Source organism: Fopius arisanus, unplaced genomic scaffold (genome assembly GCF_000806365.1).
Source record: "Fopius arisanus strain USDA-PBARC FA_bdor unplaced genomic scaffold, ASM80636v1 scaffold00056, whole genome shotgun sequence".
Classification (NCBI taxonomy): Eukaryota; Metazoa; Arthropoda; class Insecta; order Hymenoptera; family Braconidae; genus Fopius; species Fopius arisanus.
Window position 1 is genome coordinate 59,826 of NW_011887795.1, and position 22,459 is coordinate 82,284.

At 40.3% G+C, this 22,459-nt stretch overlaps 7 protein-coding genes across 7 annotated transcripts in view; 4 read left to right on the forward strand and 3 right to left on the reverse strand.

The window, feature by feature from the left end:
* LOC105268306 (uncharacterized) overlaps window positions 1-2,472 on the reverse strand; it is a 10,336-nt gene extending 7,864 nt beyond the window's left edge. Inside the window, exons 1-3 of the mRNA XM_011307753.1 lie at window positions 2,062-2,472; window positions 1,325-1,370; window positions 197-427 (exon numbers count right to left, since the gene is read on the reverse strand). Of these exons, the coding sequence (XP_011306055.1) occupies window positions 197-427; window positions 1,325-1,370; window positions 2,062-2,118 (334 nt within the window). The 5' untranslated portion in view covers window positions 2,119-2,472. The remainder of the gene's footprint in view (window positions 1-196; window positions 428-1,324; window positions 1,371-2,061) is intronic.
* Window positions 2,473-2,968: 496 nt separating this feature from the next.
* On the forward strand, window positions 2,969-7,093 carry LOC105268307 (Fl(2)d-associated complex component). Its single transcript, XM_011307754.1, has 3 exons — window positions 2,969-3,435; window positions 3,510-3,585; window positions 4,041-7,093. The coding sequence occupies exons 1-3, from the start codon at window positions 3,251-3,253 to the stop codon at window positions 7,071-7,073; spliced, it is 3,294 nt and encodes a 1,097-aa protein (XP_011306056.1). The 5' UTR covers window positions 2,969-3,250; the 3' UTR covers window positions 7,074-7,093.
* A 351-nt stretch (window positions 7,094-7,444) lies between these two features.
* LOC105268308 (protein msta, isoform B) lies at window positions 7,445-10,214 on the reverse strand. Its single transcript, XM_011307756.1, has 8 exons — window positions 10,135-10,214; window positions 9,298-9,822; window positions 8,734-9,102; window positions 8,315-8,449; window positions 8,072-8,258; window positions 7,915-8,010; window positions 7,766-7,848; window positions 7,445-7,591 (listed from the first exon to the last, which is right to left on the reverse strand). The coding sequence occupies exons 2-8, from the start codon at window positions 9,778-9,780 to the stop codon at window positions 7,466-7,468; spliced, it is 1,479 nt and encodes a 492-aa protein (XP_011306058.1). The 5' UTR covers window positions 9,781-9,822; window positions 10,135-10,214; the 3' UTR covers window positions 7,445-7,465.
* Window positions 10,215-10,774: 560 nt separating this feature from the next.
* Window positions 10,775-15,789, forward strand: eys (eyes shut). Its single transcript, XM_011307913.1, is given in 12 exon segments — window positions 10,775-10,785; window positions 10,905-11,072; window positions 11,398-11,546; window positions 11,606-11,716; window positions 11,941-12,162; window positions 12,249-13,321; window positions 13,440-13,750; window positions 14,027-14,389; window positions 14,448-14,584; window positions 14,663-15,085; window positions 15,182-15,410; window positions 15,483-15,789. Coding segments are annotated over 12 exon segments (3,294 nt in total). The 3' UTR covers window positions 15,580-15,789.
* A 90-nt stretch (window positions 15,790-15,879) lies between these two features.
* Window positions 15,880-17,631, reverse strand: l(2)k14505 (ATP synthase mitochondrial F1 complex assembly factor 2 homolog l(2)k14505). Its single transcript, XM_011307757.1, has 6 exons — window positions 17,480-17,631; window positions 17,054-17,247; window positions 16,729-16,839; window positions 16,464-16,644; window positions 16,294-16,409; window positions 15,880-16,192 (listed from the first exon to the last, which is right to left on the reverse strand). Exons 1-6 carry the CDS (start codon window positions 17,535-17,537, stop codon window positions 16,055-16,057), a joined length of 798 nt encoding a protein of 265 aa, XP_011306059.1. The 5' UTR covers window positions 17,538-17,631; the 3' UTR covers window positions 15,880-16,054.
* Window positions 17,632-17,708: 77 nt separating this feature from the next.
* SelT (selenoprotein T) lies at window positions 17,709-19,691 on the forward strand. Its single transcript, XM_011307758.1, has 4 exons — window positions 17,709-17,990; window positions 18,188-18,317; window positions 18,424-18,622; window positions 18,700-19,691. Exons 1-4 carry the CDS (start codon window positions 17,851-17,853, stop codon window positions 18,828-18,830), a joined length of 600 nt encoding a protein of 199 aa, XP_011306060.1. The 5' UTR covers window positions 17,709-17,850; the 3' UTR covers window positions 18,831-19,691.
* A 198-nt stretch (window positions 19,692-19,889) lies between these two features.
* Window positions 19,890-22,410, forward strand: LOC105268311 (PITH domain-containing protein CG6153). Its single transcript, XM_011307759.1, has 6 exons — window positions 19,890-20,015; window positions 20,463-20,638; window positions 20,715-20,758; window positions 20,882-20,959; window positions 21,034-21,138; window positions 22,137-22,410. Exons 2-6 carry the CDS (start codon window positions 20,468-20,470, stop codon window positions 22,345-22,347), a joined length of 609 nt encoding a protein of 202 aa, XP_011306061.1. The 5' UTR covers window positions 19,890-20,015; window positions 20,463-20,467; the 3' UTR covers window positions 22,348-22,410.
* Window positions 22,411-22,459: the final 49 nt, after the last annotated feature.

Consider the following 22,459-nt stretch of genomic DNA (forward strand, 5'->3'; position numbering starts at 1 on the left):
CTTCTAGATTTTTCTATTGAATCTTTATGGATATGTCGCTTTTTATGATCGGCTAGAGGAATATAAGAATGGAATATCGAGGAAATCGGAGATGAATAAATTCGGAAGAAATAAATGTGTTGATGACGGGAGTGGGAACCACTCGCAAACGGACCAGTAACAAATATTCCAATTTTTAACTTGATATTTGACTCACCATCCCCCAAATTACTCGATATTTTCACCTGCCACTGGATCAACCGCTCCCGCGTGTCAAAAGCAAGAACGACGATTAAATCCTGGCATATTATAGCCACTGTGTTGGACTCTTTATCAAGAGTCAAACCGCTCTCAATTCCCAAAAAGTGCTGCAGGCTCAGAGATGCTTTAGTCTGCCCCTGCTTGTACCGGTCTTTGCTGTCCCCATACAGTTGCAGATGTAAACAGTCTGTAAGAAAATATGTACAATTGAAAGTTGGATAATAAGAGATCGGAGCGTGTCGCACGGCAGATGTGCGTCTTGGAATAATTTTCTTTTTTGTGGTCTTCTCCCTCGTGCCACCCATTAGAACAGATGTTGCCGTCTCTCAAGGGCGACCCGGGGATTGACTCGTGATAAGTCAGGGGGATATTTCCAAATTGGAAAATTTAAAATAGATACTTCTCTCGAGTGCCACTTAACTGTTTGTGGTGACGACTCAGAAATAACTGAGTGGAAATCATAATTAAGGGGACGTCCCATTTTAGTGGTCCATTTACAAGGAATTTTTGATCTTTGAGTTTTTTCGGGGAATTCATTAGTATCTCAATCATTAGTTGAATTTTTTTAATTACTAGTCGGGGTTGAGGATGAAGTGTCGATTTTTTTAATGTCGAGGAATTTTTAATTGGGGACTTAATTCATTTAGAATTGAATTTATTTGTAATGAATGAAAGAAATGGAAAACTTTGCGGTTTCAAATCCAATCCTGTTTTCTGGGTGGGTCTTTACAATTTTGAATGAAGTTCAAATTTGAGAAACTCCTTCAGGCGATAGGAACTTCGAGTAGTTCAACTTGAAACTAATATTTGGGGAGAATTGTCACGCGGATTATGTGTCCGGGTATTGGAATGGCATTTCACGCCGGATTAGAATGAAATATGACTTTCAGTTTGAAATTGGAGGGGAAATAATTATCGGCAGCTCGAGTTACGTAAAAAAATGCCCGTAACACATGGAATATACTGAGAAATATTAATCAACTGTTTCTTTTGTATCGTTTTTCGCTTCCACGTGATGGGGTTTATTTTATGGGAGTAAATATTATGGGAAAATAATTGTTTGGTGCTTTATATTATTATTTACCTGCTACTGGCGACAGCTTTCGCATCACACACCACCGTGACTTCCACTGTAAACAAAAAATTCTCAGCATCAGACAAAACATTCGTGAGACCCATAATAAAAGAACCCCAAAACAATCTTTTTATTAACGTCAATGTAATACTCCATTTCCAGATGGTGAGGAATCATTTCTTGAAAGGACGGATTATTTATCTAAAATATTCGATTGCCGGCAATTATCAATGCGAAATTAAATTATTATTCATTATAATTTATAATATAACTACAATAATTATTTAGTTGCAGTGAAAAATGATTGCAGAACACGAATACAATTTTGCCCTTTCCCTGTTTTCATCATTCTGCAAAATTGAGGGAAAAATACATGAAAAAACTATCAAAAAATCCCAAAACTTGAATAATCAATCATCCGTCTCTAATTATTTCTTTCGACTGAAAATTAATAACCAAAACGATCCCAATACCTCAAAAATTCCCTTAAAAAATATCGAACTTCATTCTCACTGGATTATCCCAAAAAAAAAACTCAAATCATTCGACATCCCCGACATTATCATTATTATTCCCATTATCCCGAATGTCCTGGGGGATGTAGGGGTGTTAGTGTCGTGAATGTCAATAAATTTGACACGGAATAACAGCCCTTTTGTTTCCCAATTATTCCGAAAAATCTACAAAAAAACCCACATGTCCAAAAATCCCTGAAAATAAAAAAAAAAATATCCAGAATCACTCACTTTTTTGCCGTCCCGGAATTTGACATTCCCCTCGATAATGCAATTGTTATCCACCATTGTAGTACGATTGTATTCCACCGTGAAATTTATCACTCATAACTGCACATTCTATTCCACAAAAAACTCGTTTACTCTCGTTATTTTTCACTGACAAATGGTATATTATGTCGTTAAACGGAATAGAATAACGCGGGGAAATACTTGAATTTCATGGAGCAAATGGAGAATCCATCTTGACTTGGACAACTAGTCTAAATCGACTGGAGGGAGTCTGGAAGGTGCCCTCAACCCCTCTTCACTATTTTCCGGGAAGTGGGGATTGCGCACTGAACAGAAGCCATTCCCCACTTTAGCGCACCTCAAATCCTTCATTTTATCAACTCCCATGTGTTTACTTTGACGAGGGGTGGGTTGAAGGGGGATGAAATGAAATACAAGTCCGGGGGGTTCGGAAAATGCGCGGCTACTACGCGGTGTCAACGCGTCCATGTAGACGGCGCGTCCATCGCGTCCCCAGAAGGCGCCATAACTAGTCAAAATACAAACTAAATAAATAAAAAGCCATTAAATAATAAGCACAAACATTAACTAATAACTAGATAAACATCAAAATTATTATAATAACAATTACGGATCACTGATTAATGAAAAATCATCTTTCCTCCTCTTTTTTTCGGGGTCTGTATTTAAAAAATTGGATTAAAATCGAAAAACCGGAAATCATGAATTTAGATTAATTACAAATAATTCGTTGATTATAATATTATATTGTTTTTATGTTTTAATTGGTGGGTACTCAAATAAATTGAATTCTAGAGAAAAATAAATAATGGGAGATAAAAATAGTTCCCTCCAAAATTCAAATGGAGTGAATGCTTCAGGATTGCTGATTCGTTCGTCATCTTGGAGCGGTCAATTGCCCTCTGTTGAAGGCATTTACTCGAAAATCTCAATAAATTCCGATTTTGGAGGTTACTGTAGCTTTTCTGGACAATTTTGATTATTCCATAGGTCTTGAGACAACACTTGACAACAATTGAATGAAAAAAACGTGAAAAATCCGGGATAACCCCGATAAAGTGATAAACAAGTGAGAAAAATACCTCGAGAAAGAAACAGAACAGACAGGACTTGCATACTGCAGTTATGTGCTTCCCCCACAATAATAGGATTGTTTTATGGTGATAATATGTCAAAATCAAACATAAGAAAAATAACAGTTGACCCTACGAAATGTAATACAGACTCAAGGAGGCCAAGTGTTTTTGAAAGATTGGGGACTAAACCAGTGGCCACTGGGACACAACAAATAACGTCTGATTATTGTAGGAATTGGGCATTGAATGGCAGTTGTTCGTATGGTAAAACTTGCAAGTGAGTATTTTTTATTTTATGTTTATTTTCTGGCGGTAAATAATTGATTATTCAATGTTCTATTCTTCTTCTAGATATGCAAACACTCATACTCTTATAAGCCCCTCGAAAAGAGCGAAGAAGGACTCAGCAAATGCCAGTGCCCCAGTGGTAAGTGAAATTACTCTAATAAAATTCAATGAGCCAACGCAAATTGCGGGAAAGTCTCATCTTAAAAGATTCTGTTATCATTTCTTCATGACGTCATCCTTGTTTTATCAATATCTCCGAAGGAAAGGGGTTTCCAGAATTTTTCTTGGGGACTTTTTTGTAGGGAATTTTCTGAGCTACAAAAAAGTTTCATGAAATTTTTCTCTAAACCCCAATCTTTCTGAAATATTTACGGGAACATCCGTAGAAAATCCCAGTTCCATCTCCATCAGTTCTACACTCTCCTCCGTGCTTCAACCGGAATTTTCTCCTTAACCGTTCATGTTAGAAAAAAAAACTCATAAGACTTTTTTGTCGACAATTCCATAATCCAAAAAATTTTCCTTTGACATTTTCCCATAAAATCTTTTCCTGGGGATATAATCCTCAATAACGAAACCCTCCATGGTTTCCAGACGAAAGAGGATCCATTCAAGCGCGTCACGTCAAAAATAGTAAAGAAAACCCCCCATTCCCCGGACTTAAACCTCGAGGAGTGGAATCAAACAGATCTCGAGTACGAGGACGAAAAGGTCCTGGAGCGCCGCCGTCAGCTGCTGCAACGCGAGCTGGAGCTCCAGATGAAAAAAGACAAAGAGGTACACCCAAAAGAGCGACCTAAACACAAAAAGAAAATCATGACATCGTCTTCCTCCTCTCACTCCTCCTCGTCCTCGTCGTCCTCGAGTTCCTCCTCCAGCGAGGACTCGTCATCCTCCTCCTCGTCATCCTCCCGTAAGAAACTCAAAAAGACAAAGCAAAAGCGCGCACCAAGTCCTCCTTCAGACTACGAGGACGACAAAGACCGAAAGAAAAAATTGAAACTCAAAAGACTAGCCAAAACGGAAAAAAACCCGAAGAAAAAGCGAAAACTTGAGGTCGCACCTTCAAAAAAGGACAAGGACCTTCCGAAGGCCTCGAAGAAGGCCCTCCCTCAACGAAAGCACTCGGTAATTCGTCCTAAATCCCCAACTACATCCGCAAAACCGAAGGAAATTCGAAATCGAAGTGAATCCCCAACGAAATCTAAACGCGATCCTTCCAAGGACCTCCCAAAACGCGTTCGAACCTCCGAGGACCCTAAAGACCCTCTGAAAGACCCAAAAGACGCAAAATTGAGGCCCGAAAAATTAAAGGACATCGAAAAGCCGAAGGTGCGCCTCCCGGAGGAAAAACCCCCCGCGAAACAAAAATCAAAATCGAAAGAGAGAAGATCACGTACTCCTCCGAAGCCTCAGAAATCGCCCCTCCTCTTGAAACGCCGGAGTAGAACCCCTGAGAAACGTCAACCGATAAAACGTGATTCACCTAGGCCCTCGAAGCCCTCGTCGACACCTTCACGGCCCTCCTCGACGCCATCGAAACCGAAGGATCGAGAGATTCACAAGCCGGAGCGAAAGGATCACGACAATCCCCTGAAAAAAATGGAGTCTCTAAAACCTCGTGCCCTCCAGGAGGAGCTCCGCAAGCCCCTGCCACGTGATCTGGAGGACAAAAGGAGATTGAAGGAGCACCGGGAGGAGCGGAAACCCCCCCACGACCCGCGGGAGGACAAACTCCATCCAAGACGGGATAAGGATCGTGAGGATCGGCCGAGGGAGAGGGAGGAGCGCCCTCGTGATCTCAAGGACATGAAAATTGGCCCTTCCCCGTTGATGGACAAGAGGTACCTGCGGGAGAAGGAGAAGCCCAAGGAGCTCCTGCCCAAGGATGACAAACTATCGAGCAGGGATCGTAGAGGGGATCGAGAGAGGGATCGCAATCCTCCGAAATTCGATAAATACGAGAAGGATCAGAGGTTCAGGGAGAGATCGCCTGAGAAATCGAATTTAGAGCGAGAGGTGTATGATAGGAATCGACACAGAAGGTTCGGGAGGTTCGACGAGAGAAAGGACAAGGAGTTTCCTCCAAAGGTTGAGAGGCGAGAGAGTCCCAGGGGAATGGAGGTCGATCGAAGCTTTGATCGAGGTTACCAAAGACTCGAGTGGGAGGGACCGGAGGACAGCCACTTCCACGATGACGAACCCCGGAGGAAAAATCCGGAGGGCAGAAGATTTAACTCACCATTCGTGGAGAGACGAAATCGCGAGAGGGAGGAAAGGGGTGAGGTCAGGAGATATCCAGAGAGAAATTTTGAGGAGCACCATCATCATTTCCCTCAGGAGCCGAGGGAGAAGGTGAGGGCTGTGGACAGAAGAGAGGAAGGAGAAAAGTGGGAGCCAGAGCATGGGAGAGAGAGATATCCAATTCCTCAGCCATTAGCTCCGGAGTGGGAGGAGCGTGAGTGGAATTCAAATAGGGCGAGGCCAGGAGCTAGGGTGGAACGGAGTGAGTGGGAGCGAGAGAGTGTTCCAAGGTCGGAAGCACATGAGGAGGACTGGAACCAGAGGTATGACAGTCCAATGTCAGAGTGGAAGGTCAATGAGGCGAGCAGAAAGTGGGAGAATCCCCAGGTGCATTTGCGGGGGAATTACAGGAGTGAGAGGATCAAGGAGATGGAGATTGATCTGCATAAGAGACGACCTTATGGCACTGGCACTCCGGAGGTCGATGGAGGATCTCATGGATCCAAGCAGAGTTCACTCCATGGAAGTATGAAAGAGGAGCCGATTAACAAAAAATTGATGGAACTGGCGGAGGGCAGACCTCGGAGGAGCAGAGAAAAGTCGGAGGATTCGTTTGGAAAGAAGGGCGGAGGGAAGGACAAGGGAGGGTCGGTCCTTCCGGAGGTCAAAGAGCCTCCGGAGCCGAAGAGATTGTGTCTGGATGAATCAGTGGCGCATCATACAGAGAGCGATCTCAGTGATATCAGCGATGATCCTGATGATATATTGAATATGGAGGAGGAGGAGAATGATAAGAAGGTCGTTGAGGAGGAGGGGCTTCCATCGACACCCCGTCAGGATCCTCGGGAGTCACCGGAGGATGTTCTCCAGGGTGAGGAGCCTGGCGTCATTTCTAAGGAGAGGAAGGAGGAGAAGGAGGAAAGGGAGGAGCCGATGGAGGAGGACAACTTGGAGACGATGGACTTTGAGGAGATCTCGGATGGAGAGCTCGAGGAGGACATCAAGACCAGTGGAAAGGGCCTTGGGGATGCTCTTGGTGTGGACTGGGAGAGTCTTGTTAAGGAGTCACAGCCCAGGCGAGGGAATCAGGAGTGTGAGGAGAGAGCTCAAGGCAGGTGGGAGTGTAGGGCTATATTCCAGAGGATCGGGATCTCTAGGAGGTATGCTGGGGATGAACTTGTTGATAAACTCTGTGCGAAATATGGGGATGGGGGAGATTTTTTGCTCAGTGGAGTTGCTATGGTTCATGCTGGAATGTGGAGGCAGAAGGTCCTGGGGGGTGATGGGGATGGAGAGGGCGCTAGCGACGAGGATGAGGAGGTTCTCAAGCCCTTTGTTGAGCTCTTTGAAGAAGCCAAAAAAATGGTGGAGGGAAATTGTTGAAGGCTGTGGAGAGTGTGGGGAGGGCCTATAGGGTGCTGCGGAGGGTTAAATGGGGATCGAGATAAATAGATCGTGTAGCAGCTTTTCGAATCGGAAATTTTTTTGTCTATCCAATGAAAATGGTTGCAAATTAATACGACGAATTTGAGAAAACTTTTTTTATTTAGTCAACTACAAAAAAATTCGAGAATGACATTTGGGTTTCGAGTGTATAAATTTATGGCAATAGTTTGAATCAAGATTGGTTGATCAGGAGTTTTTTTGTGTGGGAATTCTATGGGATGCGTCGGGGAGGTTCGACGGTGTTTATTGATGAATTCCAAGAGCGTTTTATTGTCGGGAGATGGGCACTGGTGGGTGCCGTGATGGGTTTTCTTGTTTGATCAATATAATCAGGGGTGAGTGCGTGCTGAGGTATGCGGAGGCTTGAGGGATTTTAGATCATCCGGCGATGCTACGTCATCCTGCAGAATCTCCACGGCTTTGTCGAGAATTTTGAGGGTTTCCCGGGTGAAATCCTGGGGAGAAATATGAAAAATGTGACACTCAACATAAAATTTATTCATCGATTGATTATTGATAAGTCTGGAAATAATGTAATGAGATATATCGAAGAATATAAATTTAGGATATGGAAAAATATCTTTTGTTAATAAATTAATTACAAATTTATTCCCTGCTTTTTTACTTACCTTTGACTGCGGTGACGATATCTCGTAGTTCTTTCGAGATAATTGTTCGTTTTTTGTGCAATATAATTCATATAGAATGAATCCTGAAAATTAACAGAACATTTGGAAGATTTAATTACGATTCATTCAATTATTTAATTAATTATTACCCTTCATTTGACAATCGCCTAGTTGCAATTCATTTATTACATCCAACAGATCCTGACAGTATTTTGATTTTATTTGGAGCTCTTCATCAGTTAAATCTAGATTAAAAATATTATTTATTTAGTTATTCTCGAAGGATTTTTTGTAATAAAATTGTACCTTCGAAATAAAGTCCTTGAGTTCTCCCGAAATACGAGACAATTCGATATTTCATCTGTAACATCGAACTATTCGTCTCTGGTACGACAATTTTTAACTGTTTCTCCACGAATTTCAGAATATCTCGGGGAGGATCGTGCAGGTATTTATTTATTATCGAGTCAATCCCCGAGATGATCGTCTTCATCTGGACAGAATAAATTATTTGAATAAAACATCGACGATGTGGAGATTATTTTCTACCTGTCGAGAGGAGACCTCTTGATGGCATTCCTCACAGGTCCAGGGTGTTGTCCAGCTGAGGGGGTCATCAGGGAGAATCAGCCCATGACAGTCCATACTCGCACACCAAAGAGCTCCAACTTTACTCCCAAATTCCTTAACAAATTAACAATAACAAATAAAGTGACGACGGGTCGAGTTTTCAGTCAATAACTTCGAATCTATCAGAGATATCGATATTTCACATAAGATCTCTAATGCAGATCGAAACAAGACCTACAAAAAAGGTCTTTACAAATTTTTTTTCTTTTCCTCCCGATTCTAAAATATTCAGCGACAACCGACCATCTCTCGTAATTTTCGAAATATTAATGAATTATTCAATTAATAAAATTGTTAAAATTCTGAAAAAAAAGGGATTGACTTGGGATTGAACTCACAGAAGGATCAGAGCATCGCCGACACCTGCAATCGAAATGCTTGGACATCATGAGGTATCTTCTCCTGATGTAGGTGTCCCAGAGAGGATTTAAATACGTCATGGTCAGTTCCTCGTCTTTTTTTATGTCCACAGTTGCGCAAATGCTCATTAAATCGTTACTCCTGAAGTAATGCCGAGTGTTTGGAGTGCACGAGTGATTCTGCATTGCCCCCAGGGGATACAAACCCCTGAGACTTATCGTCCTGGACTCATCAGCGGGTGTCCCTGTCTCCATCGCATTCGTATCCATCACTCGACAGACTTTCAGCATAAATTCCTCGTCCTTCCGGTTAATCTCCTCTCCCACATTCCTTTTCAATAATTCTATCTAACTCATTATTATTTAATTGCCATCCATCGATTCTCTCCCGCCCAACGAAAATATATTTAAACAATCCACCCATTTTTTAAATTCAACTCAATTTATTTATCAATTAATAATATTGTTGTGGAAATATTTTCGCGTGAGGAAGAGATAAATATAAATTATTTTTAAAATATTCATGAAAAAACTGAATTTCACCTCTCGTCCGTGGAGTTCGCCCTCGTGTCCCTTCATGGCCATCACGAGTTCTTTATCGTCATCTCCAAGAGCTAGAGAACGAACCGGAAGTACCGAGAGGAGGAGATCCTTGGAGAACATTGAACCGCAGGTTGGTCTCCACTTTTTCAACTGATCGCACTCTCTCTCCACGTGATCCTTTGAATTTTCACATGCATCCGAACAGATCGGGAGTCCGCATCCTCTGTCACAGGGAAAAAGTGTAATTCCAGTCTTGTAGCAGTTGACGCACATCGGTGGATATTTTTTGTAACACCTGGGGCCGAGGATCAGGGGTGCATCCACCGCGATTTCCTCACCCTGGATTATATCACGGGCGGCGAAGAGACCGCGACCATTCAGGTCCGAAGATTTCAGACACCACGGGGAGTTATCGGGGGGTGAAATACCCCGGGAATTTAAATACCGACGGAGAAGATGCTCCATTCTCTCGGGATCCTCCATTTCACGAAAATTTTATATCCCTTTTTTATTTTATATTCCTCTCTGCGAAACAAATAATCAACAGTTGACAACTTCTCACGAATTATTCATTATCTCGAGAGTGACGAGAGTCAGAGTAAAAGTTTATTAGAATTTTTTGTAGGGAATTCTATTTTCTATAAAAAAAGTATTTATGAATTTTCCTGTAAAATCAGTAGTTACAGATATAATCGTCGTCTACAAAGTTGCAGGTTCTAATTTTAGGGTTTCGAAAATAGAAAGTTCCCCGGAATTCCAGATAAAATTCTTTTTCGCTGCGATAGGAATTTTTTAAATCTCTTATTTCCTGATTAACTTACAACAGACTCAACTTACGATCCGTGACAATTGAGAGACTGAATAATCGGTGTGGAGACTTCTCTGAATCAGCAGAAAAAGACGACTAGATCAGAACTCCACTATTTCTCTACATATATCTGGGGTTCGAAATAGATCGCGCCAGACCCGGACACCCTACACCCATCAACTATTTTATTTATACAGATAATAAACTACAGATTGCCCTCGTAAAATCGACAATCGGATATACCGATCACAAAAAATTATAAAAACCCCCAAAAAAATCATGAAATCTCTCAATTAAATTCTAGATCATTCCATCCTTTCCTCTTCTTAAAGAATTTAAATAATTGAATCTTTCCCAAAAATCCCATAGATCATCATTAGGATTAATATCCTGAGATATATCTCGTTAACGACTTAATTATTTAAATTATATGTTCAATGACAAATTGGTAATTAATAAAAATATTTAGTGCTATTTATCTGAATTGAATTTTAGTTATCACTGGATAAAAAATTATCGAGCGTGATGGCACGCAGGCGTATGTCCACCCGGTGAATAAAGTACCCTTTGTTGTTTACATGTTGTCATAGATACAAAGGGTTCACCAATGTATACAAGCCCTGTACATAGCAATCATTTACTCGGCGGTTCATTTTAACCCGCGCCAGTATGACGATAAGGTAAATCCAGTGCTCGCCATTCGATTTCTCATCCATTGCACGTTATAAAATCGATTAAATACTTTTTTTTTGTCGTCGAGTTGATGGGAATAAAATTTAACAGTGAAATTGTTGACGAGAGTGGTTAGTTTATTTATATTTTAACTGGGATTTTACAGATCGGTAAGATTCCTGCGGCAACAAGTGATCATTGTTGCCGTCCTGTCATCCATCCTCGAATGGTCTTCAGCATTGGATTGCACAACCGATCCCTGCATGTACGGAATTTGCCTGGACACCGCGAACAGGTCTGAATCCTCCCAAAAAAACATTAATAACAACAAAAAATCGTTAACTCTACACGCCGCATTTTGTTCGCTCGCTTATCTATCAATTCCTCACAAAACTATTGATTACAGAAAAAAACGTCCAGTACCTTTTTCATAGAAAATTTTATGAGCTACAAAATCTGCCTCTTGATATTTTCTTCTAAAATCAATAATTCCTGAGATATGACTGAATATTCAAGAAAGCTGTAAAATTTCGATTTTCGGATTTTGCGATCTCGTTACTTCTATTCACTGAAGTACCGATTTGAGTAATGAGTACATAAAATTACGTGTTTTTATACAGTACATACTCGTGTTATTGCATCGACGGTTACACTGGAATAAATTGCGAGATAAACTGGGACGACTGTTGGTCGGATCCTTGTATGAACGGTGGCACATGTACAGACGCTGTCGCCGCTTACAATTGCACTTGTCCCGAGGGATTCATTGGTAATTACTCACCCTTCCCCCTATTATCTAATGATTCACGACAAATTCATCCCGATCAGGTACTAATTGCGAGCAAAAGTACAGCGAGTGCATGAATCAGCCCTGTCTCAATAACGGAACGTGCATTGATTACAACGGATTCACGTGCCAATGCCAAGACGGATATTCCGGTGATTACCTATAATCATAATAATAATAATAATAATAATAATAATAATAATAATAATAATAATAAAATTAACTAATCTAAAAATTGCAGCAGCACATGGAGAATTAATTAACCATTGAGATCTCTCCTGTGAAATATCTTGAGTGGAAATTTAAAAGATTCGGGGAAAGCACTGGTTTCTGTGTGATTATCAGGCACAAGTACTATTTTTTGTAATTGTTTCAGGCGAGTACTGTGAAATTGATATTTCCGTATGCAACAGTACGATCTGCAGGAATTCAGGTGAATGCATCGACGGTCCCGGTTACTCCTTCAAATGCAGATGCAAGGAAGGCTGGACCGGTGAATTCTGCGAGGAAGATGTCGACGAGTGCCTGAGTTCTCCCTGCCTGAACGGTGGCCTATGCCTGAACATACCCGCGTCATACACCTGCGCGTGTCTATTCGGTAATTGAATTTAAATAAAAAATAAAATCACAAAAAAATCTGATAATCCATCATCACCGAAAAATTCGGAAAAAATGTCCCCAAAGGATTCACCGGAAAAGACTGCGACAAAGCCGTCATCACCTGCGACGTGAACCCATGCCTGAATTCAGCGATGTGCCTCCACGAGGATGGCCAACCGATTTGCTATTGCGTACCCGATTATCACGGGCCCCTCTGCGAGCTCCGTTACAACGACTGCGAATCAAAATTCGCAAAGTGCGAGAATGGTGGCACATGCATCGACGGGATCAATGCATATACGTGCAACTGTCCAGGGCCCTACACAGGGCCCTCATGCGAGGAGATTATCCCCTGGAGTACCGCCCCGCCAAGTACCCCCAGTACATCAACAATATCCACAACTGTCAACTTGACTCAAAGTTACGATCTAAAACCGGTGACAGACGCTTTCAGTGACATCTCCACAGTACTTCTTGACGTTGTGACCTCTACAAGGTCATTTGAGGGTCAAAGTACTTTAAAAACAACTTTTGACAGTCGCCCTGTCACAAAAAGTACATTCGACGATTCAAGCACAACGAGAAGTACTTTTCAAAGTCAAAGTGCAACGAGAAGTACCTTTCCGAGTGAAAGTGCAGCATCCAGTACTTTTACTCATGGAAGTACAAGTACTTTTGAGGGTCAAAGTACAACCCCAACTACTTCGACCCACAGAAGTACGACAAAAAGTGTTTTTGAGGGTCGAAGTGATGACGATATCGGTGGCACTACCATGTCTGATTTAGTGACACAAAGTACTTTCAGTACTTCTAGTACGGTCAGGCCTATTGGTACTTCACCGAGTGTTTTTAGATTATCAAGCACTACTGCGGATTTCGATTATGGAGGGCGGAATGCTACGCCTAGAGCATTAGTCACAAGTACCAGTACTAGTGGTACTCGGGGTATTAGTACTTTTGGTACTTCGGGAGAAGGCGAAACGACTGTTTCGAGTACTGGGGGAACAGAGGGAGGGGGAATGGTGACGATGGTCAGTGTAACGAGACAAGCGGAAAGTACTACAAGGGCCTATGAAGGAGGGGTTAGTACTTCGGGGGGAGACGTCACCAAGGGCCTATCCTTTAACTGCACGTTGGATGGAAAAAATTCTACTAGTGTAAGTGAAATTATTTCTAGGGAGAGGACAATTAAGTTTAAAAATTCACTGATTGTTTTTTTTATGTTTATTATTCTGTTGTTTACATGTTTATGGAATTGGTGATGGATTTTTTTAGTGCAATTGCACGGAGGTGGATGGCTGCGGTATTTTTTCAAGCATTAAAAATGCCGCGTTCAATGGAAAATCGTATGTCAGACAGCAAGTGAAAATCGGTGATGATGGAATGCTGAGGATTTATCTGCAATTGAGGACTAAGTCGAAGAGTGGAATTATTCTTCATGCATTTTTCGATGAGGAAAGGTATGTCTTATTGTATGTGGAGTTCGGACAGCTGAAGTTTCAGTTCTCGTGCGGTCTTCAGACTATGCTCCTGGGGGAGATCGATACCCCCATTAATAATGGCCACGATGTTGATGTCGAAATACGGTAAGGCACATTTCAGAATTAATCCTGAATTTTTTAAGGGATCAATTCCCTTCCTCGTCTCTCCGGAAATCAATTCTCCCATTAATTTTCACAATTATCTCAATATACTCAATAATAGAAAATTAAAAATAATTAAATCTCTCGGTTAAATAGAATGATAAAAACAATTTATCTGTTTTTTAATTGAAAAAACTATTGATTTTAGGAGAGAATATTGATATATCATAATTTCATTGTGCAGAATTAATTATTCTTTGAATTCTCGGATATTCTCAGGTTTCGGTACATGGTAGAGGATAAAATCGGCAAGTGTTTAGCCCAATTATTTGTGAATGGAACAATGGCGATGAGTGGTGAGCAGATGCTGGCGGCAAGGGATGAGATTCCAGGATCTGTCAGACTGCACTTGGGGGGAATTCCCCAGGCGTTTTCCCACTATTTCCCCAGGATCGCCCTGGGATTCATCGGGTGTATGGGTACCCTCAGGGTGAACGACGCGTTGAGGCACTTTATCCACGACTCCGTCGAGACATTCCAGATCGAGGAGTGCACGTCCTTCTTGTGCTTGCTGAATCCCTGTCGAAATTTCGGTTCCTGTCATGACATCGATGGAAAAATCTACTGCAAATGCATCGCAGGGTAATTTCAGGACTCAATTAAACTCAGAATAATTTTTATAAAAACCATTTTGTTGCAGATATTCTGGAGAAATGTGTGAAAAAACAGCTTGCGATGACAATCCCTGTTACTTCGGGGCGACTTGCATCAGTTCCCCAGGGACTGGATTTATTTGCGTCTGTCCCATGGGAATGCACGGGCTGAGGTGTGAGGAAGGTGAGACTTTCAATAAAAAATCCTAAAAAATCACACGTGAATCATTATTATAAATTGATATTTCAAATAAATTTACAGAATCGACAATAGTTCAGCCTTCCTTCTCAGTATTTATCCCAGGATTCTCGTCGTACGCAGCCTACGGGATAAATGCTGGAGTTAAAGACAGCATGGAGTTCAGGATGAAAATTCTCCCTCACTCTGTGGATCAGATATCCCTTCTGGCGTACATGGGCCAGAGTGCCCCAGGGGGTGACATCCCCGATCACTTCTCCGTGACGTACGTCAGGGGATTTATTATGCTGACATGGGATCTGGGCTCGGGGGTACGAAGGATCTTCACGAGGAGTCCTCTGTCCTCCAAAGTCCAACGACCTCATCTACTGAGGGTGGGTAGAAGGGGGAGGGATGCGTGGCTGTTTGTCGATGGTATTGGAAATTTTACTGGACAAGCTGCTGGTACAATGACTCAATTGGATGTCTCTCCAATACTTTATATCGGTGCGAATATCATTTCTTTAAAATATAAATTAAATAATCCTTGATGCATCAAAAACGAAAAATTGATTCTGATATTTGGATTTGAATTTTCCGCAGGTGGACATAAATCGAAGAATTTTGAATCACTGCCACACGATCTGCCACTGCACACTGGATTTACAGGGTGTATTTACGATGTGGAATTGCTGACAGACAATCAGGTCTTCCCCGTGACAAAATCGAGTCCAGCCACTGGGCGAGGGGTTGGAGAGTGTCATCGAAACGAGTGCACACGAAATACGTGCAAAAATGGAGCTGTTTGCTTAAATCACGGCCCTACGTACAGGTAATGCCCGAAAGCCCTGAATAATTGATTGACCGTTGATCGCGGGGATTTGATTAATGATTTTTTTTGCAGCTGCATCTGCATGAAGGAATGGGAAGGGCCTGAATGCAGTATTCCCTCGAAGCCATGCCCTCCATCAAACCCCTCGTGCCACAAATTCAGTGGATGAATTTCAAATTAATTAATCGCGAATTTAATATTGATGTCGAGAGACTTTAGGGTGTGAGTTCTTAACGAATGATAAATTCTGTTGATGGGTGTTAATTGGTGACATGTCTATATTTCACAGCGTTATTTAAATACGATATATCAATTCATAATTATCGATTGCTGGGAAAATTATTTGTCCTGGGAGTTTTATTCTCTGTTTTGACTGCCTTATACTGCAGTCTTTCGAAGCGTTCGTCTCTGTTTACATTCTGAGCTGCCTTCGGGTGGTTTAATATTTCAGGTGTTGAAACCTCATGTATTAAATTGACTTGGGTTTTTATTTTTGTAAAATCTAGACATGAAATCTGTTAATTAGTTCAGAATGGAGTAGTGCAATTTATAGTAATCGTTAGTAATCGAATAATTGAGTAATTGAATACGTGTTCAATTCTGTTTTTATACTCCTCTAGATTTTATAATTTATTATTTACAAATCACGGATTCTCTATCTTCGGTTTTGATGTTACGGATGATGTATTGAGGTGGATGAATAAAACAGCTGCCGACAGACGAGCCTGGAGATCATTTTTACTCAGGTCGTGGGACCATTCCACATTTCCCCAGTGTGAAATCTGTAATAATTTATTATGAAAGTGAATACCTCTAAATTATCCTCGGAATTCAACCAGACATATCCATTCAGAAGGATTTAAATGAAGATTTGATCACATACTTGGAATTCTTCCTCTAATCTCGAGAGTTTCACCGCCTCTTCGACGTTGATGAACCTCTCGCAAACTGCCATCATCAGAATAACTGACTTCAGTACATCAACTCCGTACATAAACCCTGGTAAAATAGCTTATGTATAAAAAATAAAAGATCAATGCGTTTTGTTGGTACCTATTAGCGCTGGGTAATCGTAGGAGGCAAAATGTCTTATTAATTTGTCTTTAGTCCCTGGAGGAATGATCGGAGGACTTATACTAGTAGTTTTCGTGATGTCGACCTGATACTTGTCGCAGAACCACTGAATCACTGGGTCCCATTTATCTGTTTGCAGCTTGAATAATTCCTCTGTGTCCTGTGAATGAAATTCAATCGTTTCGGGAGAAAAATGAAAAACTAAAATGATAATCTCCATAAATTTGGAATTTATCTCACTTACGTTCGACTGAAACAACACTGTATCTGTCTCCAGGTAATTGGAAATATAATTCACAATATCTATTCTACTGTACTGATGTGGATTGTCCAATAAAGTACTACAGAGTGCTGTCTGAAAAAAAAATAATGCATCAATTAATCATTCCACCTAAAACCAAACTGAAGACAAGCCTCATTATGCCATTACTAGCTGATTTCCTGAGAAAACCATATCAACCTTTCTTCTAGAAAATTTTGTCCTCTACATAAAGGATCTTTTGACATTTTCTCGTAAACCTCGGGGTTCTCGAGATAATCGAGTAAATAAATTTGAGTTCATCAATTACCAAGTGCATATTGCTCCTGTTGATGGTGTCGTCTTGGCTTTCCCACTCCATGGCCACAGCTAGAGCCAAGGGTTTACTCGATACCTCGAAAACGTTTCCCTTGGGAGTTTTCAACTTCCTCTGGTCCAGGGTGATTTCAAATTTATCACCACTCCCCAGAATATTAGTTCTCCTGTAAAACCTCTTCACCGTAGCTTCACCCCAAAAGAAATAATTCCATTACAACTAGTTTATTCTCAATTACAACCGAATGACTATCCCAATGAGCCAATAATTAATTTACAAATCAAATCCCGAAAAAAAACTCATTAAACCTCATTAATCCCTTTGTAGTTCAATTAAAATAATTCCAAAAATTCCAAAAAATGATTTATAGGTTAACCATTGCCTCCAGGAGTTTCGAACCCCCGAAGAAGAGGTAATTACCCATTTTCCTGACAGAAAGACATCGTGGAAGGTACACCCTCACCCTCGAGCTCAGCATTTCCACTTTTTCACACTTCCTGGTGCCTCAAAAATCCATTTCCACTCCAGAATCCGTGAAAATAATTCCCTTCTGATCCCCAGTATAAATTCAGTTCGAAAATGGCGCGGATGGAGCCGGCAAATGCGCAAAACAGCCGGCAACATCGTAAGTTCACAATCAGTGAATAAATCCCTGACGATATGACCATTGGATTTGGATTCTCCATAAAGATCATCTAGTCATCGTCAAAAATCTCTCGAGATCCGGTTGAATGTGCGACTGAGTGATTGACAAGTGCCAGGAGTTTTTTTTTTTCCATTTTTTTGGGATCATGGGGTCCTTGAGGGTGAGTCTGGGGATTTTGTTGATCATCTGCTTCATCGGTGGAAAAATCGTCGTTGGAGATGATGAGGAGATCTCTCTGACGAAATTCGGATCCAAAACTGGACCCACTATTAAATTCTTCTATTGGTCAGTAATTGCCATCATTATTCTCCTGTAGAACAATTATTTTTATTTTCCTGAAACAACTGCGGTATTAATTCCTTTCTGGTTCTGTAGGTTAACTTGGGAGGGGACATTTATTCGTCTTTTGATTAAATATAATTGTTCAAATTAAAATCATCTGGATGATGATTTATTTATTGATATTAGAATTATTTTTTCAGTTATTCCTGTGGTTACAAGAGAGTTTTTGATGAATACGCCAGTATTTTGAGACAGAAATATCCAGAGCTACAAATTTATGGAGAGAATTACGATCCTCCGGGCTACAACATGTTGCTCGCTAAATTTCTGGTAATTTCCAGACTCCAGAATCTTCGGAGAATAGTCTAGACTGAGCCATTGAGGTCTACCAGAAGAAATTCCCACTGTGAATTAATTATTTCCTTCTTGTCTCCAGGGGACTGCAAAAATCCTAATTATTCTGCTCATTATATCCGGGATAAATCTGGCTCAATGGCTGGGGCAGCAGCAGCAGCCATTCTGGTGGGAATGGTGTCTCAACAATAAATTTTACGCGTGTATCATGATATTTTTTATTTGTAACGCCATCGAGGGGCAATTGATATCCTCTGGAGCATTTGAAATTCATTTCAATGGTTTGTACTCTTCATTTACTGTGAAATCTCTTCTAGTAATCTGTTTTTTGTCCCTAATTTTGATTTTTTGCCCTCAGATGTTCCAGTTTGGTCTAAATTAGAGACAGGAAGAGTCCCTCAGCTACCAGAATTATTCCAAATAATTGATAATCACATTCAAATGCTCTTCCCAGATCGGGAGTCCCTGGAGATGTCGTTCACCAAATAATAATGCTGGAGTGATTTTTTAAAATGAATCTATCGAAATAAACGTTTTTATTACGAATGATTGATTGGATCAATCAAGCGGGATGCATCCACATTAAAGTGCATTAGTTGTCTTTTCACTTGAGACAAGAATCGTCTCGACATCGAGAGTCGCGTGATTGCTTTGCAGTTTTTTTTTTAATTTTTCAAAGGTAAAATGGAGATGAATACGTGCATTGTCGTGTTATGTATATATTGTTTGTGCAGCTCGGGTGGTATTACCAAACGGTGTAAATATGAACTGAAACGTGTCAAGTACTTCATGTTTATCAATTTATGGCTCGACTTTCAGTGGTGAACTGCATTCAAGGGCATTATCTCGAGAACGAAGGGATTTAAGGAGAAAAGTCACAAGTAATTTACTGTAGAGAATTCAATTTTCCACAAAAAAGTTCCTGTAACCTTTTTCAAAAAATTAACCGTTAATGAGATAAAAGCAATAATGATAATTTCATGTTTGTTGGAATCAATTCTGTTTTATTACTATTATTGTTTAATTATCTCATTAATGAAGGGTTTGATGGGAAAGGCTAGAGGAAACTTTTTGTGGAGGATCAAGTTCTCGACAAAAAAGGTCTCTGACATTTTGTCGTAAGTCCACTCGTTGACGAGATAAACAAATAAACTCACGTGTCACTTTTTTAATTGATTAATCACAAACGAGTGTTAAAATTCCCTGCCATAACAGAATCCGAGATTTTTAGTTTGTAATTTTGATAAGGTGTGGGTGAATCGAATCAATTATTTAGTTATTAATTAAATGTCTTTGAAATCTGTAAAACAGAACATCACAAAGAATAAATTAAATAAATCTATGAATTAATCGTGAATTTCATGTAATCATATCAAATTTCCTGGAGAATGAGAGCTAATTGTTGTTTTTTGTTTCATAATATTAAAAAATACATTTGCAATTACATTTACATTGGGTTATGATAGAAGTTCATTTGCTCGTTGAAAGATGGCGGTGTGCTGTGATTTTTTAACAAAGAAATTTCATTTTTTCAGCGACAGAGGGCAGTCCGGCGCTGTGAGACGTCAAACGCGTGTAAAAACAATTTGTTGCCAGAAATTTCGTCGTCATCGCAGAATTATCCAATAATAGTTGACAGTAATTGCCCCTGGAGTCTAATTCAAGCCTCAGAAGGTGAGAAATATAAAATACCGAGTAATTAACGCATATCCGGCGAATTTCCAAGGCTTTCTCAAGTTCCTAACCAATTCATGTCGACCGGTTCCCCAGACTTCCCCAAAGAAATTAATTTCCACGCATTTATCTCATCACCTTCCCTCATTTCCTTCTTCCTAATTATTTCGCAAGTACTCCTACAATTTTTCAATTGATATAATCCCTTGAAACACTGAAAACTGGTTTACGAGAGAAGTTGGCAACTGAGGGAATGTTTCAATTTGTTTTCGTGAATATCTCAGGAATTTTTGGGTTTAGAAGAAAATGTTAGAGGAATTTTTTGTAGATCAGGAAATTCTCGAGGAATAATGTCCTCTGATGTTTTTTCGAAAGCCTGCTCGGTGTCCAGATAATTTGAGAATGAGGATTAGTGAAGTCATTGAGGTTCTGAATTTTTTTGTCCAGGAACGATGGAACATCAATGCAACTGTGGAAATTCTCATTCCACAGCAGAACTGGGGATTCAGTACAATTTATTCGAGAAAATCGATACAATTGGGGCTGAATGTCTCAATGAATCTGAGGAAGGGGCTGGAATAAAGGTCTTCAAACCCTGGGAGGAGCGTCTGAATCACGACAAGGTGAACAAAATTATTGATAAATACTATTTAAAAAATCACAGTTCTCATTAATCTTCCAATTTGTTTTTTGTTGCAGTGTGTGGAGAGTGATGTTGACGATGAGCTGCTCTTCAATATTCCGTAAGTATGATTAAACTTTTAGTTGACAGTGAATCGTCGAATCGTTAAAAATAATAGAAATACTCAAGGCAATTGTCTTTATTTCCTCTTCCTGATATAATTCGACCCTGTATTAATTTCCAGGTTCACAGGAAACGTCAAATTGAAAGGGATAATCATAATTGGAGGTCCCGATGGGTCTCATCCAGCCAGAGTAAAATTGTGAGCTCCCAAAATTTGGAGATTAGAAGAAATTTACTGATTCTCTCGAGATTAATTGATTGAGTTTTCTCAAGGTTCAAGAATAAAGAGCACATGACCTTCGATGACGTCGGCATCACTCCCGATCAGGAATTTGAACTTGTAAAGGACGACCACGGAGTGCACGAGTATCCGATAAAGTGAGTTATTTTTTTTATAAACAATTACAGATAAATAGTCGATCAATCGTGAATCCTGCGATTTCGTGTCAAGGCGAGTGACTTCATGAATTAGTCAATCTGTCCATAAATTCACAATCCCAGTGGAAATATTTATCAAACCATTCGAAATTCTCCGTAAAATCCGAAACTTTGAGACATTCCTCTCACTTAATTCCGCGTATCATTCAATCCACTGGGGCAAAACGGATTGCCAAAAATATGAATAGATCGAGAATTTCCTGATCTTCAAAATGAGACCCTAACGAATTCCCTGACTTCCATTAGTCTCCGGATATTCCGAAAAATATAAAAGCAAGTCAATTACAATTATCAATTCGTAAGAGAAAAATCACTCTTTTCAATTTGTCTTTTCTCAATATCCACTGGGGTAAATTAGATCGTCAAAAATAGGAATAGATCGAGAATTTTCCGAGCTTCGAGATGAAATTCTTCTCAATTCCCCCCGGTCTTTCTTTGTCGAGATATCCACCGAAATGTAAACGCAAATTGAGAGAGAGTAGAAATATTTCACTCGTTCAATTCACTTTGGCTTCTGCTATTGTATTCAATTGAAATACATATTCGCATATAATAATCCTTGGGTTTCGACAGCAGTATAAATAATTTCCGGAGGGCACGTGCGCGTGGGCGTCACACGGTCTCAATCCACGTGGAGAGTAAATGTGTTAACGCAATTCAATTCTGAGATGGGGGACGTCTGTAAATATTGGCTTTTTGCGGTGATGAATGAGCGGAAATTGTTTAGAGAGATTATACCAGTAGCACTGATGATAATTCAGGTTTAACTGCGCAATTATCGAAATCGTTTTGTTCAGCGTTTTATTCCAGTTTTTTTTTAAATTCGATTCGTGAGTTTCATGGGGATTTCCTGTTAAATATTAATTCGTGGGGTAAAATAATTATTAGGAGTCGTAGATATTTAAATAATTAACGGTTAAATCGTGGTAATGGCACAGGGTTGTGAAGTTCTCGTCCGTTCATCATCTGAGTCTTCATTTCGTGGGGAATTCCGGGTCTGAGACCACCAGGATTTATTATATTGGGCTCAAGGGTGAGTGGACACCTGGACACAGACATGGAGTCACCATCTGCAACTATGAGGCCTTCCCCATGGGCTCTGATAACGCTCTCAAGGATTTTAATAGTCTTAATCGAGAGGTTCAATGATTGGGGAGAATTGTCAAGAGGAGAAGGTGTCAATAAATTCATTTTTTACGGTTGAAAAATTTATGGTGGTTTTTCTTGACGTCTAGGGATCCTTCGACAGATCTGGTAATCC

Coding starts and splice junctions, on each gene's coding strand:
- LOC105268307 (XM_011307754.1), top strand. CDS start 3,251: ATGTCAAAATCAAACATAAGAAAAATAACAGTTGACCCTACGAAATGT. Junction 3,436..3,509: donor TCGTATGGTAAAACTTGCAA/GTGAGTATTTTT, acceptor TTCTTCTTCTAG/ATATGCAAACACTCATACTC. Junction 3,586..4,040: donor CAAATGCCAGTGCCCCAGTG/GTAAGTGAAATT, acceptor CATGGTTTCCAG/ACGAAAGAGGATCCATTCAA.
- SelT (XM_011307758.1), top strand. CDS start 17,851: ATGGGGTCCTTGAGGGTGAGTCTGGGGATTTTGTTGATCATCTGCTTC. Junction 17,991..18,187: donor ACTATTAAATTCTTCTATTG/GTCAGTAATTGC, acceptor TTATTTTTTCAG/TTATTCCTGTGGTTACAAGA. Junction 18,623..18,699: donor ATTTGAAATTCATTTCAATG/GTTTGTACTCTT, acceptor TTTTGCCCTCAG/ATGTTCCAGTTTGGTCTAAA.
- LOC105268311 (XM_011307759.1), top strand. CDS start 20,468: ATGGAACATCAATGCAACTGTGGAAATTCTCATTCCACAGCAGAACTG. Junction 20,759..20,881: donor GAGCTGCTCTTCAATATTCC/GTAAGTATGATT, acceptor ATTAATTTCCAG/GTTCACAGGAAACGTCAAAT. Junction 21,139..22,136: donor GTGCACGAGTATCCGATAAA/GTGAGTTATTTT, acceptor GTAATGGCACAG/GGTTGTGAAGTTCTCGTCCG.
- LOC105268308 (XM_011307756.1), bottom strand. CDS start 9,780: ATGGAGGATCCCGAGAGAATGGAGCATCTTCTCCGTCGGTATTTAAAT. Junction 7,849..7,914: donor AGGCGATTGTCAAATGAAGG/GTAATAATTAAT, acceptor GTTAATTTTCAG/GATTCATTCTATATGAATTA. Junction 7,592..7,765: donor TATCGTCACCGCAGTCAAAG/GTAAGTAAAAAA, acceptor ATTTCTCCCCAG/GATTTCACCCGGGAAACCCT.